The sequence below is a fragment of the Symphalangus syndactylus genome, chromosome 1, assembly GCF_028878055.3.
Source record: "Symphalangus syndactylus isolate Jambi chromosome 1, NHGRI_mSymSyn1-v2.1_pri, whole genome shotgun sequence".
NCBI lineage: Eukaryota > Metazoa > Chordata > Mammalia > Primates > Hylobatidae > Symphalangus > Symphalangus syndactylus.
The window spans coordinates 40,405,813-40,421,133 of NC_072423.2; the positions used below are offsets into that span (position 1 = coordinate 40,405,813).

Genomic DNA, 15,321 nt, shown 5'->3' on the forward strand with positions numbered 1-15,321 from the left:
GGGAGGCAGAGGTTACACTGAGACGAGATGGCACCTCTGCACTCCAGCCTAGATTACAGAGTCAGACCCTATCTCCCCAAAAAAAAAAAAAAGGCTACCTACGTTTGTTAATTCCATTCCACTGAAATTTTTTTCTTAAAGGCAAAAAAAAATTAGAGCTCTTGCCTGATTATCCAATAACAATAAAAATTAGAATGGATCCAGTCAATACAATACTAGCAATAAGTTGTCTATGTTATTCTTAAAAGATTAACCTTTGCTATCTTAAAATGCATTTCAAAGCATGCTTAATATATTAAGTATTGTATCATAAAACAAAAAAGAAGCCTGTTAAGTGCTTGAAGCAGTTTACACATGCAAAGTGTCCTTAACATGAAGAAATTAAATTAATATTTTCTTACATCTAAAAATCCATGTCTAATAAAAATCTGAGATTCCAGGAAGAAGGTGAAAACAGAACTTCCCTGAAAACACCTAAACTTCAAGTAAAGACTGTAGATTCATTAAAATTCAGTCAGTCATCCAAAACCAATATGCTCTTCCTGTTGATGTAAAACTTAATTTAAAAAAAATCTGTTTGAGGAAATAGTTAACCAATGTTGCACTATAATTTCAGAGAGAAACCCATCAGTTATAATAAACTCATATATTTTATAGTGAAAAATCATACTAACATTATTTATTGTAAGTTGCTTGGTGTTCAAACCTTACCTCTACTGGTAAAATATTAAGTTCAGAAAACCTAAAAATCATTACACACAAAAAAAAGAGATCGGCCAGGCACACTGGCTCACGCCTATAATCCCAGCACTTTGGGAGGCCAAGACAGGCAGATCGCCTGAGGTTGGGAGTTCAAGACCAGCTTGACCAACATGGAGAAACCCCATCTCTACTAAAAATACAAAACTTAGCCAGGCATGGTAGCACATGCCTGTAATCCCAACTACTTGGGAGGCTGAGGCAGGAGAATCACTTGAACCCAGGAGGCGGAGGTTGCAGTGAGTCAGGTTCGTGCCATTGCATTCCAGCCTGGGCAACAAGAGCAAAACTCCATCTCAAAAAATGGAAAAAAAAAAAAATGCAGAGACCTCTAGTCATATATATGTACATATGTTTATATATACATATATGTATATATACGTACATATGTTTATATATACATATATGTATATATACATATGTTTATATATACATATATGTATATATACATATGTTTATATATACATATATGTATATATACATGTTTATATATACATATATGTATATATACATATGTTTATATATACATATATGTATATATACATGTTTATATATACATATATGTATATATACATATGTTTATATACATATATGTATATAAATATACATGTTTATATATACATATATGTATATAAATATACATATGTTTATATATACATATATGTATATAAATATACATATGTTTATATATACATATATGTATATATATACATATGTTTATATATACATATATGTATATAAATATACATGTTTATATATACATATATGTATATAAATATACATATGTTTATATATACATATATGTATATAAATATACATGTTTATATATACATATATGTATATAAATATACATGTTTATATATACATATATGTATATAAATATACATGTTTATATATACATATATGTATATAAATATACATATGTTTATAAACATATATGTATACAAATATACATATATATTTATATATGTATCCTTATACAAGGATGTATATATCCTTAAACAAAAACTGAGCACAGAAATAAGCCATCCCCAAAGTTAACTTCCAATTCTCATAAAACCAGTTCTAAAAAGAAAAAAACAAAGCAGCAATTTTTCAATTCAAAACCAGAAAAGGAAAAAATGTGGTTCAATCTATTACTGGTAATTTACAAGTTACAAATATGTGAATATAGAATTGAATTAAAACAAAGTGGTGACGTTTTTTCTGAGTAACGTTACTAACAAATATTGAGAGACATCGTGATTGTTTATATAAGACTCTAAATATACCATCTATACTTCCTCTTAAAAAACACATGCAGAATTAGGTTTTTTCCAAAGTGGCAACCTCATTAAATAAAATGAACCTTTTTCATATTGATGTTATTATAAATGTGAAAGACTAATTTCCTCTCAAAAATAAATCCAGGCCAGGTGCAGTGGCTCATGCCTGTAATCCCAACACTTTGGGAGGTGGAGGCGAGTGGATCACCTGAGGTCACGAGTTCGAGATCAGCCTGGCCAACATGGTGAAACCCCCGTCTCTACTTAAAATACAAAAATTAGCTGGGCATGGTGGCGGGCGCCTGCAATCTCAGCTACTTGGGAGGCTGAGGGAGGAGAATTGCTTGAATCTGGGAGGCAGAGGTTGCAGTGGGCCAAGACGGCACCATTGCACTCCAGCCTGGGCAACAAGAGCGAAACTCCATCTCAAAAAAAAAAAAAAAGTAAATCCAGTGGAAAACCCAATTTTAAAAAACCACTTAGTGTCAGCAAACTTACATATTCCTATTGAAGACTGTAATCCTAATTTAGCTGTGTCTCACAGTATTACTAGAAATCTTTAAAAGATAAAATGTCAGCATTTACCAATCCCAGGCTGCACATAAAAACATCTATCATGTTGCAAGACCTTCAATCCTGTGGTATTTTCTATCTTTTGTCACGCTCTATGAGCTCTTTAACATAACTAAGGCCCATTTATTTTTAGTTCGAGGATTGAAAACAAAATTAAACTGGTAGTACATTCACTAATAAACTTAGTCACTAGCAATTTAAAACACTACCCAACACATACCCTTGATATAGTGACCATTTTATCTCTACCCTCTACAGGTACCCTTTACATCAGAGTACCAGAAATTCCACTGGCTGATGCCTACCAGATTATTGCCTTGGACACTGAGCTTTAAATTAAAGCTCAAAATAAAAATCCATCTCCATATCAATGAAAAATACTATTTTTCTCATGCATGAAATCAAGCTGCAGTCTAATCTGCTTTTCCTACATTATCTTGCATAGTAGGCGCACAGCAAATATTTGCTCAAAAACATATTGTGTTCTTCCTGTATACAAGTGATATTGAATATAATTCATGAAAACTAGCAACAAATTAGATTATTAAATGACATATGGAATAATGACATAAAAATGTTCATGACTACATTCACAGTTAACTATGATCTTCACAGTTAACTATGAGGTCCCCCAATTAGAAGCAGAAGTCAACAGTGTCTGCAGAGAATAAGTGCTAAGAGATTCTCAAGGAATTAACCATCTACCTATTTGGGTTCACTAAAATTTCCAGCTTTTTTGTTTTATTTATATTTTTGATAAAAAGTAAGGAAGAGGATGGCTCCCACTATTGTATAAATATGGTTCTATGTTCCTACCATACATAACAAAACTCAAGCTAAAATTTACCAAATTCTGGGGCCTTCTGTTGTGAATACCTAATTTTTAAAAAAGAAACTGTCTACTAATGCAGCTTTTAAAACATCATCAGGGCTGGGCTCGGTGGCTCACACCTATAATCCCAGCACTTTGGGAGGCTAAGGTGGGCGGAGCACGAGGTCAGGAGTTGGAGACCAGCTTGGCCAACATAGTGAAACCCTGTCTCTACTAAAAATACAAAGAAAATTAGCCAGGCGTGGTGGTGGGCTCCTGTAATCCCAGATACTCAGGAGGCTGAGACAGGACAATCGCTTGAACCCAGGAGGCGGAGTTTGCAGTGGGCCGAGATCGCGCCATTGCACTCCAGCCTGCGCGACAAAGCGAGACTCTGTCTCAAAAGAAAACAGCAACATCATTAAAAGAAACTTACAAGGGCAAAAGCATATTATTTCTTACACAATCCAAATGCAGATTGTCAATACAATTAATTTTGTGATAGATTCAAAGGTTGTTCTGTAATATTCCCATTTCCAGCAACGTTAACTAGAAAATTGCGATTATACATCTTTGGGAACTCTGACATACTGTCAATATTTGGACAAGTCATGTAAGAACCAAAGGGCTGTACTTGGAAATCAGGCATCTGCCATGTAAGCACTTGATAGGGTGATAGGGAAAATTCTTTGGCCAACTAGTTGCATCTTAGGTCCCCTGGGTTCCAGTAGCTGCTTGTTCTCTTCGTCAAGTGTCAAGGTGAGTTACCTTTTCCATCCACATGTGGAACTTCTCTGTCTGCCTCTGCATCTTGGAAAAACAGCTCGTGGCCTCTTCTAGGACACTGCCTGTACAGTTCCTATCACACAGTACCCCTGTCAAGTAATCCTGTAACTTCCCTGGGCGCTCCTTCAGATCCCCCAGCATGACTGAAGGCACCTTTAAAGACACTGAGGCCATTTCATAAAACATTATTGCTTCAGAAATTGTGTTTTTATTAAGACACACTTACTCAGGAAAATGACATAAGCATTGCTAAGAAGAGCCTGATAGATCCAGCATTCATAGGCAGTGATTAAATTCATTAATCAAAGTCACTAATTCCAAAAAAATAAAATGACCAACATTATCATTTTTCATAGCTTTAATATATCTACCTGGCAGCACGTACTCTGTTACTACACAGACTGAATACAACTGACTGAATCTTCAATAGTAGTTTCCAACCTTTGCTGAACAATAAGAACTGGAGTGGCTTAACAAATACCAAAACCTAGGGTGGCTCCACGGCTTCTAAGATTTGTTTCGGTTTAAGCTCCCCAGGTGATTTTAATGTACGTCCTTAGTTGAGAACCACTACATTCTTGAGTGTTTTAACTCCTTTCACTTTAAAATTCTACAAAGTTGTTTTGTCAGCTGGCCCATACTCAATCATTATACAATCACTCTCAGGTGATGATTCTTACCACACAAAAGATCGGTTTTAATTTTTTTTTTTAATTCTTACGGAAAACCACATGAAGGAGATGATACAGAATACCTCTAGGTCAGCTTTTACAAACTCTGGTCTGTGTAAAGTGTTAAAAATGCATGCCACACACACACAAAAAAAACGTAGTTAAGTTTGGGATCTACTACAAATCACATCCTTCTCCTCTGGAGAGCACACTCATTAATGGCTGAAGTGCCCTGTGGTTTAAAACAAAAGGCATCTGTTAACACATAATCCAGCACTTTCCAAACACCTGAACATGTGTACAACTATTAATACCCAGTAGCATAGTGGTCCAGTTTACGATATGGTTCCATACATATATAATTTCATCCTTGAACTAGGCTAGATCATCTTTGGTTTGGGTCTCCTACAGTTTGGGTCTCTACTAAAACTAACTATATTGAACTCTTCATTCTAAGGGACCTAATAAAAATGTTACTTCCTCAGATCATTCTTGACTACACTAACTAAAATAGCTTTTCTACGCCATTCCTAATCAATCTTTATCTCTTATATCCTGCTTTATTATTATTCACATCATATATCCCTACCTGATAGCATATGATGAATTCATTTATTGTCTCCTCATGAAAGATTAAGTTCCATGACAACAGAGACTTCTTTCACTGTTGTATCCCCAAAGCCATGGACTAGGTGCTCAGCTACTTGGTGAATAAAAGAATGATTGATGGAATCAACCAATCTTGGCCTTATACCATCAACCTACATCAAGAGTCTTATAAATAATGCTCTTATGAAATGCTCTATTGAGCATTTGTTAAACTAATTTGTGAAAACATGGTCTGCTTTATCACATAGTGGCCTTTTATGAAGATGTGAAGAGAAGTTTCCCATGTCTCACTATCAAATATAACTGTGTTTCTCCCAGATAAAAAAGAATGTTTAAATCAGTCAGGCCACCTATTTTCAATGCCTAAGAGGCTGTGAGACAAACATTTAGCCCAGTTCTATCCAGCAAACAAAAACCTCATGAAGTCAGTCACCAACCTCTGTCTAATTTCATATTATTCCTTTTCCTCTGATTACTCCATCCCCTACGCTGTCTTCACTTTTTAAAAAAGTTTTGTTTATATAAAAACTCCCTCAAGAAGGACATACCTTTCCCCAAAGGTTAGTATGTTTAGCTTATGGAAAAAAAGACTAAATGAAATCTAAAGCTTAACTTCCTTTAAGCCCCATTATAAGTGCTGGGCAAACTTAAGCATAGGACAGGAAATCGGATGGCTCCTTTGATCTGCTTTAGATTCTGGCATTACTTATTTCTCAATGAATACTAAAAATGGGTATTTAAAAGCTGAAAACGGTATAAGAACATTTATGCTGGGGGCAGTGAGATAAGTTGTAGCCTCGTAAAGATTCCTACAAGCAATAATCACTGATAAGCAAGACATTTTGAGGCCTTAAAAACAGGGACCACTTATGCATTTATCAAACCCCACAGAACTTACAACACCAAGAGTGAACCCTAACAGTAAACTACAGACTTTGGGTGATAATGATGTGTCAGTGTAGGTTCATCATTGTAACAAATGTCCATTCTAGTGCAGGATGTTGATAGTAGGGGAAGCCGTGGCTATGTGGGAGAAGAGGGTACATGGGAACTCTCTGTCTCCTCTGCTCGATTTTGCTATGAACTTAAAACTGCTCTAAAAGCAAAATCTATTAAAAAACAATGACAAAAAAAAAGGGACCACATTCTCACCTTGAACACACACATGCTCTTTTATTAACACTAAGATATATCCCATTTTGAGAAAAAGACTTTTGCTTTTCCTTTTACAAAGTTAATATAGGCACTCACTTCAGGAAATAAGAAAAGCAGGCCAAAAACAGTATCTTGGTGCTTTAACATGAGAAATTGCCAAAGGATACCCACCGGTAAGACTTCAAAGCTTTTTAATTAATATCATCCAGACCTTGTAGCATATAGAAAACCACATTTAGACATTGCATGCTTTTCAAATAATCGCTTAAATGAAGTAAAAGAGGGCACTTAATGCTTGTTAATTAATATAGAACTGTGCTGTGATTTATAACTAATGTAATTTCAAAAAAACCAGACTCCACCGTTTAGAATCTGATATCCATTAGCAGTAAGAGAACTTAATTGAACCAGACTACCAGTTTCACAGTGATTTTCAGATACAGGAAACTTAACATATCACTGCTTAACTGAGCGGTTCTGAGCCCTGGCTACTCAGTGTCATCACCTAAGGCCGATCATATAAAAGTCATCGGTTTTAAAGCTGATGCCTGGGGTCAGACCCCAAAGATTATGATTGAACGGGGCTAAAGTGGGGTCTGGGCATCAGACGGTTTAAATGCCACCCAGCTGATTCTAATACATAGCCAGATTGAAAACCATATGTATTTTACCCACCTGATTTGCATTTACCAATCTGAAAACAGACAGTTTTTACCTGATTATTCTGTGTCAGTGTTTTGTTATCAATGTATTTTGTGAGCCTCTTAAATAGCTACCAAACTACAACCAGATTACAAAAGGCTTAAAATAGGGACATGAGGCTTTCAGCCACTGAAATCATTTGATATTCAATCTAGGAAAACGGTCAATTACTGCGCTTCATGGATTCACTATGTGGGTTTGGGATCCTCAACCATGAATCCTCCTCAGTGCCTTATATTTAAAATTTGCCAAGCAATTAAACCCCCAAAAGGTTAAAAAGCCTCAAAAATTAGTAAGAAAAAACACGTCAGAAGAAAAATGTGCAAAGAATATGAACAGACTTTACTAAATGAATACAAATAGCTAAATGTTTTTCAACTTCACTAGTGATCAAAGAAATGCAAATTAACATCAAAATACCCTTTTTTTTTTTTTTTAATTTTTTTAATGGAGTCTTGCTGTCACCCAGGCTGGAGTGCAGTGGCGTGACCTCGGCTCACTGCAACATCCGCCTCCCAGGTTCAAGCGATTCTCCTGCCTCAGCCTCCCGAGTAGCTGAGACTACAGACGAGCGCCATCACGCCCGGCTAATTTTTTTTTTTTTTTTTTTTTTTGTATTTTTAGTAGAGATGGGGGTTTCACCATGTTGGCCAGGCTGGTCTCGAACTCCTGACCTCAGGTAATCCATCTGCCTCAGCCTCCCAAAGTGCTGGGATTACAGGCGTGAGACACCACACTGGCAAGATATCATTCTTCCATCAAATCAGCAAGCTTTCAAAAAAAATTAATATTCAATAGCAAGAATACAATGCATGAACACTGAAGCTCCTGGGTGAAATAAACTTATTTTTGTTTTTGTTTGGATTTTTTTGAGACAGAGTCTCGCTCTGTCACCCAGGCTGGAGTGCAGAGGCTCAGTCATGGCTCACTACAGCCTCTGCTTCCTGGGCTCAAGCAATCCTCCCACGCCAGCCTCCGGAGCAGCTGGGACTACAGGCACGTGCTGCTACGCCCAGCTAACTTTTGTATTTCTAGTAGCGATGGGGTTTCACCATGTTCACCAGGCTGGTCTCGAACTCCTGGCCTCAAGTGAACCACCTGACTTGGCCTCCCAGAGTGCTGGGATTACAGGCGTGAGCCATCGCATTCAGCTTATTTTTTAAACGCAGTATGGCAGTATGTGGTCAAGAGCCTTAAGTGTTCATACCCTTAACTCATAACAGCAAAAACTTAAAAGAGCCCAAAGGACCATTAGGGAAGTTATTTTTATAATTAGCTAAATTATTCAAAATCCATATGTTCTAGGGAGAATATTTAGTGTTCTGGTTAAATGCTCAAAATGCAATATTAAGAGGGAAAGGACGATATATGCAATACCCAAATTTTGTTATATATCATGGAAGACAACATATTCAAATGTTAACAAAAGCAGAATTGTGGGTGATTTTAACTTTCTACTTCACATATTTCTATTTTTAAAACTTTCTACAAAGAATTTGTCACTTAAAAATATTTTTTAAATTTCTAAGCAAGAGTTAACTGATCAAGCATAATAAGTTAATTATCTCTACCAGAGAAAAAACTATGAGGTAAGATGATAGCTTGTCATGATGCAGCTCACTGCATAAATATGTATGGTGAGTAATGGCTGCTGAGATTCTGTCTTGAAGTGGGGCTGAGCTGGTCTAGCCTGGCTGCATGGATTGAGAATTCAAGTAAACTTAAACAGCTGTCCTCAGTAGCCACAATGACATTCTCCAAAAGATATCAGATTTTCAAATGCAAACAAACCAAGACAGCTGACTCTTACCTACCATGAGGGGTATTATTTTTGGAACTTCGGTGTGAATAGGCATTTAACCACAAAGCAGGTCATTAAAGACAAGACAAGATAAAGCTACCCTGTATGGAGGTCCACTCTGCTAAATATTTATGAAAAACAGTTACTGGAAAAACTTCTCCCCACTGACTATGTACACCAATGCACGTATGTTAGCATGTTTAGAAAATTAACTTTTTCAAACTGAATGAAGGCTAATGTCCATTATTTACATTAAAATAAAAATCCCTCCAACTACAGATTTTATAGAGCTAGTCTCAAAACTGCTTTTACAGAGAAACTGGCCCCCCATGAAAAGTAATGCGCTAATCATAAAACTGCAGAGAATGATCAAAGCACAAAAAGATAACGCATAAAGAAACCACTTGATAATGGCCGGGCGTGGTGGCTCACGCCTGTAATCACAGAACTTTGGGAGGCCAAGGCAAGCGGATCATGAGGTCAGGAGATCAAGACCATTCTGGCCAACATGGTGAAACCCTGTCTCTACTAAAAATACAAAAAAATTAGCTGGGCATGGTGGCGCATGCCTGTAGTCCCAGCTACTTGGGAGGCTGAGGCAGGAGAATCGATTCAACCCGGGAGGCAGAGGTTGCAGTGAGCAGAGATCGCGCCACTGCACTCCAGCCTGGTGACAGAGCAAGACTCGGTCTCAAAAAAAAAAAAAAAAAAATCACTTGATAAAAGCCTTGATACTCAAGATAACCATCACATAGTACTTTTACATGAATTCACTATAAAATATTATAAATTTACTATAAAATGCTCTTTACTCATCTCTAAGTCTGCCAAATGAAAGTACTGCCAGCATTATTTTGATATGATACCTCCAAACGGATTCTTAAAACATCAATATATTTCCAAAAACTTCAAGGAGAGATGATCTAGTGCCGATACTAAGCTGCCTGCCAGTTAACTGCTAACTTTAAAAAATCGTCATAAACAGCTGTTGCCCAGATATCAAACTCAATTAAAGTATGATCATGCACTATGCTGGTCTGCATTATTATTTGCACACTCTAAAAGAAAATGCATTAACAGTTACAATTATTTGGCATAAGATAACATTTAGGATTAAGGTATTAGGATATCCTAACAGGAATTATTTAGGATAACGCCTTCAACTTTTAAGCTGAGCCCAAACAAAAAGCTTATAAAAAGCATTTTCTGAATTACTAAATTGGTTGTACCTTAATGAAAGAGTATGGCAATAATCGGTTTTTACTTTTCCACTTGGTTTCCATTCTGTGTAAACAGCTGAATTAACATTCTGACATCCAAGAGATTCTGTTAGGCCCATCCAGCTTAAGTTCACCTGAATGTCCATGTTGTTGAACTCAAGTCAGTTCATCATTTACCCTACCTTTACAATTTATGCAATTTTTCGACAACTGCTCTTACTATAACGTTGAGTGTGCCTCCTCTCTTCCCCAAAGTCATAAGGTGACTCAGGAAACTGAAAGATACATCACTGTTACATTAAAAATTCACAATGTCACAATTTTTCAAGAGACAATAATATGGACAATTGAAATGAAATTCCTAATATCTGAACTCTAGGTTGTTCCATTTTTGCTGCTTTGCATAATTCCAGTAAAGGTCATTCATACCTGTCTTATGGGAATGGCACCCCCCAAAACTGCCAGCACACACAAAGGCAGTCACATACAGTGACCCTGTACCTCAATCTACCATTTGATTCTCCAGGATTACCTTAGAAAACTATGTGTATTTTCAAAAGCCACAAACTTACTAAATGGTGTGAACAATAGAAACCAAACTATAGATTCAAATTAATTTACTTTGGTGTTCAGTTAGTACACAATTCAGAAGAGACAAGAAACAGACCACTGGTGTTTTAAGTTTTAAGCAGTAGTCAAGATACTCAATTAGAAAGATTAGGAAAATATGAACAAAGCACGTCTAACCTATTTAAGCAAAACAGGGAAAGTGCCTATGAAGACATTTTTCAAGCCACCTTTCAATAGGGTTCTGACTTTAAAGAGAATTTTGTTTACCCACCTTCTTCCTTTCCATAGAAAGGCAAAGTATTGGGGTAGTTACATAAAATCCTGTTTAGTAAGTGGAATTAAGTATTGTATTAAGAGTTCCATCAAAGTCTTGATTAAGAGGTTAGAACAGGATATAGGAATACATAATTTTACAGGTATTAATAAGGTTTTCTTAAAAATATTACTACATGTAAAACTAAAATATATACCTAAAACCTGCCTTAGAACAACCCCAAAGTCTGTTTCTCTCATGCATTTAACTGATCAGCTTCATTGAAATCCCCCTCCCGGTAGTTTTATTACAAGGAACAATAGCACAGGAATCCAATAGAGATATTAAAACAGTAAAAAGCATTTCTAAAGATCGTTTGAGACTCATATTTGTATTATATGAACGAGACTTATTATCAGAACTTGAACACCAATAAAGTGCTTTAAAACCAATCATTCTTGTTACTGAATTTATGTAAGTTTGGGAAGCTATAGATTTCATTAACCAATATGATTTCTCTTGAAATATTCTTTGTATATCAGCAATATGCTGTCTTCACATGTAGAAACAGAAAGCTTTCAGAAAACGAGAGAAAAAAAACATAGTCACCCATAAAATTTTAGAAAACCCGAACTTGCCCCTCTTCAATGTGGCAATAAACAATACTGCCATGACCTATTCAATGCCATACAGTTTACAAAATGTTTCTAATCATATTGCAAGAATCTCTTGGATAATAAGAATTCACTACTTAAGAACCATTCAGATACATCTTTCTTCCACTATGAAATCTCAAGACCGCCTTTGTATTATAGTACACAGTGCCAGATGCAATAATAATGGGGAAAGCAGATTTACCAAATACGTAATAAATTACAGACCCTTATACCAATGAGAGCAAGAACAAGCAGATTTCTAACAAACTTTTTTAAAACCTGGAGAACTAATGGGAAATTTTTCAGAAAGACATTCTTTTCAACGTGGGGATAGAATGATTTGTAACAAGGGTAACTAGCTTCTCATGCATTGAATATGGGGGAAAACACATAAAACTACTGTTTTTGGAGGAAAAATTATTAGAAAACTTTAACAAAAGATGGAATGTGTTATTTCAGACACTATAAGCTCGAGTGCAGTGGCTATATAATAAAGCAAGGTGCCTATTCCTGAGGAGAATGTACTCAGTAATGATGCTGAACAGTGAGTATTAAATCTAAGCAGTGCCAAAAAGGCAATGATTGGGAGTTCAGGTAATGTGTTACAGACAGACTTGTGAGAAATTCCATTACTTAAAAATAATCTTGTCCCTATCATTAACCATTTAATTTTTTTTTTCCTGATGTGCTAAAGTGCACTGGAAACCTCAGAACAGGTTTTATAAATTGGCCATGTCTTGTTAATAGACTGCAGTCTTCAAATTTACACAGAGCTGCAGGTCTCCTGGATTTTTTCAAGTGTCACTCATCTAACTGAGCCTGACAGCTGAGAAATGCCATCAGGTACTTTACAGTCAGTTTAAAAAACATCCTCTACCTGGTATCTCTGCAGTGATTGTCTTGCTGCTCCCTGAAACCTCTTCATCATCATCTGATGAGCTCGTGCTTGAGTCACAAGTCAGGTCACTATCACTGGTACTACTGTCCTGCAGCAGGTTATATTTCTTCCTTGCAGCAGCCTCCCGTTTCTGCCTCAGTAGCCTGATCCTCTCCTTGTGCTTTTGGCTCCGATGACCTTTAACCTTGGCGACTCGGCCATTCTGTTTATCACTGGATTGCCGGTTTTTCTTGGCAGCCATAGTGGATGTTTCACTTTCAGATCGGGACCGCCTAGACTTGCGCCCAACTGTGGCACCAGACACTCCTGAAGGGTCTCCTTCTACTGCCGTTTCCGCCTGAGAGGGTTCATTCTCTTCTGCGGAAGACAACGTATCTGAATCAGCCAGGTGACCACTAGAGGAAGGAGAAAGCATGCAGTGATTAGAGGAGTCACTCTCATAAACTCGGCCAGTTGTAGGCTTGTCACTCTCTGTGGATGCTAACTGAGACTCAGAAGAGTCCCTTCTCAGTTCCATCAACAAGCAGGGCATTGAAGAAATAACTGTAGAATCCGCTACACCATCTTTCTGAACTTGAGATTCCAGTTCTACAGATCCATCTTCCTCCTTGGCTGTCTCTTGTTCAGATGCTTTTGGTGGGGCTTCGGACTCAATGAGTTCTTCGACTTTTCCCACTGCCTCCTCCATCTTCATTTCAGAATTTCAATTTAAATCATGGAGTAGAGTCTAGGAAATGATATCAAAGATGCAACAGGAAAGCAACCTGTACAAAAACACACAAAGTCAATAAACAGAATGCCAGATTATTTAATCAACACAACATGCCTACCTTTCTAAGTGGGTGGGGCAAAACTTACCATTACACAGGCCTTTAAAATATATATATATATATTATCTGCTTGTTTGATCAACAGTCAAATTCAAAGGACTTAATACCGTCAAAATCTAAGCATACTGAGCTATTAAAAATGCCATAATATTAATCCTCTAACTTGCAAGGCCAACATGTAACAAACATTTTCAAGTTTACAATTTTATTTAAAGTGTTCTAGAAAGAAATCTTCAAAACTCTGATATAATTAATATGCATTCATTGACTTTGACATAAACGAAAAAGAATGCTTTAAAACTAGTCTAGAAATGCATTACCTGGAATGACTACTTTTACATTCAAATCCAAAAAGAAAGGAGGTGGAGTTACAATAGAGAATTACAATAGAGTTACAATAGAGAATTATAATGGAATTACAATAGAGAATACATTCAAATCCAAAAAGAAAGGAGGGGAGTTACAATAGAGAAACATCAAATGTTTTTGTTAGTTTGTTTTTGAGACAGGGTCTCACTCTGCCACCCAGGCTGGAGTGCAATGGTGCAATCTCAGCTCACTGCAACCTCCGTTGCCCTGGCTCAAGCAATTCTCTTGCCTCAGCCTTCCAAATGGCTGGGACTACAGGCGCACAGCACCACACCCGGCTAATTTTTGTATTTTTTGTAGAGACAGGATTTCACCATGTTGCCCAGGCTGGTCTCGAACTCCTGAGCTCAAGTGATCCACCCACTGTGGCCTCCCAAACTGCTGGGATTACAGGAGTAAGCCACTGTGCCTGGCTACACTTATGTTTAAAAAACAAAAACACAAACACACTCCAACTACATGCATTTGGCAAATGAGCAACCAAATACTATGCATCCAACTTGTCTGCAGTCCCCTCAATAGGAATTACTCTAGTGAAGCATTAAGATGAAAGGCCAGAATCTGATGCTTCCTCAATCCTAACTAGCTCCCACATACCTCATCATGCTGAATGTGAGTCTGTGTTCAAATAGATGTTTTATCCACAATGGTCACTAAATACAGAACCCGGAAAGCCTAGTATATTCTGTGAATGAATTAAGGGGTTTAAGAGAAAATACTCTACACCCATTTTACACTTTGTATGCTAAAGTTAGAACCTAACGCTCTACCACCACTGTGAGTGATACAACTCCAATTAACCATTCAGGTACAGGACATAATATTTAACCTCAAAAGCTGATGACCTATACAGTTAAGACCTTACTTAACATTGTCAACAGGTTCTTGGAAACTGAGACTTTAAGTGAAATGACATTTAACAAAACCAATTTTTCTCATTAACCTTATAACTAAAGAACATCATTCAAAGACCAGCAGTATCTTGTTCCATTTAAAGTCGTGGTTTCCAAGAACCTATTGAAAATCTGGTGGTTTTTAAAGAGGATGCTAAATATGGAAAGCAAGTAAATACCTTGCCCTATATGTGTTACATTACAGAAAGCAACTATCATGTCCATAGGTCACAGACACACATAACCGTTATTCTATACAGTAGGCTAGGTGCAATATGGCATCTCCATCATCTCACTCCATCAAGTTACCTTGATAGTTCAATCTACAGCAGACAAAAACCAGGAAATATTTGAAAAATCCTTTAAAACAGATCTAACATGCCAAGCCCACTTTTTGCTTAATACAAACATAAATATTCTATATACCTGTTTTGTTTTTCATAGCCCTGTTCTCAGCTGTTGATAAAACAGGCATTCTGATTAAGTTTCCTTAACTCATT

The 15,321-nt window shown here is 36.7% G+C and overlaps 1 protein-coding gene across 9 annotated transcripts in view; it reads right to left on the minus strand.

The window, feature by feature from the left end:
* Positions 1–15,321, minus strand: part of ARK2N (arkadia (RNF111) N-terminal like PKA signaling regulator 2N) — a 141,363-nt gene that overhangs the window by 84,766 nt on the left and 41,276 nt on the right. For all 9 annotated transcript variants that reach the window (XM_063644954.1, XM_063644802.1, XM_063644778.1 and 6 more), the window contains exon 2: positions 12,709–13,493. In XM_063644954.1, coding sequence (XP_063501024.1) covers positions 12,709–13,423 — 715 coding nt within the window. In that variant the 5' untranslated portion in view covers positions 13,424–13,493. The remainder of the gene's footprint in view (positions 1–12,708; positions 13,494–15,321) is intronic.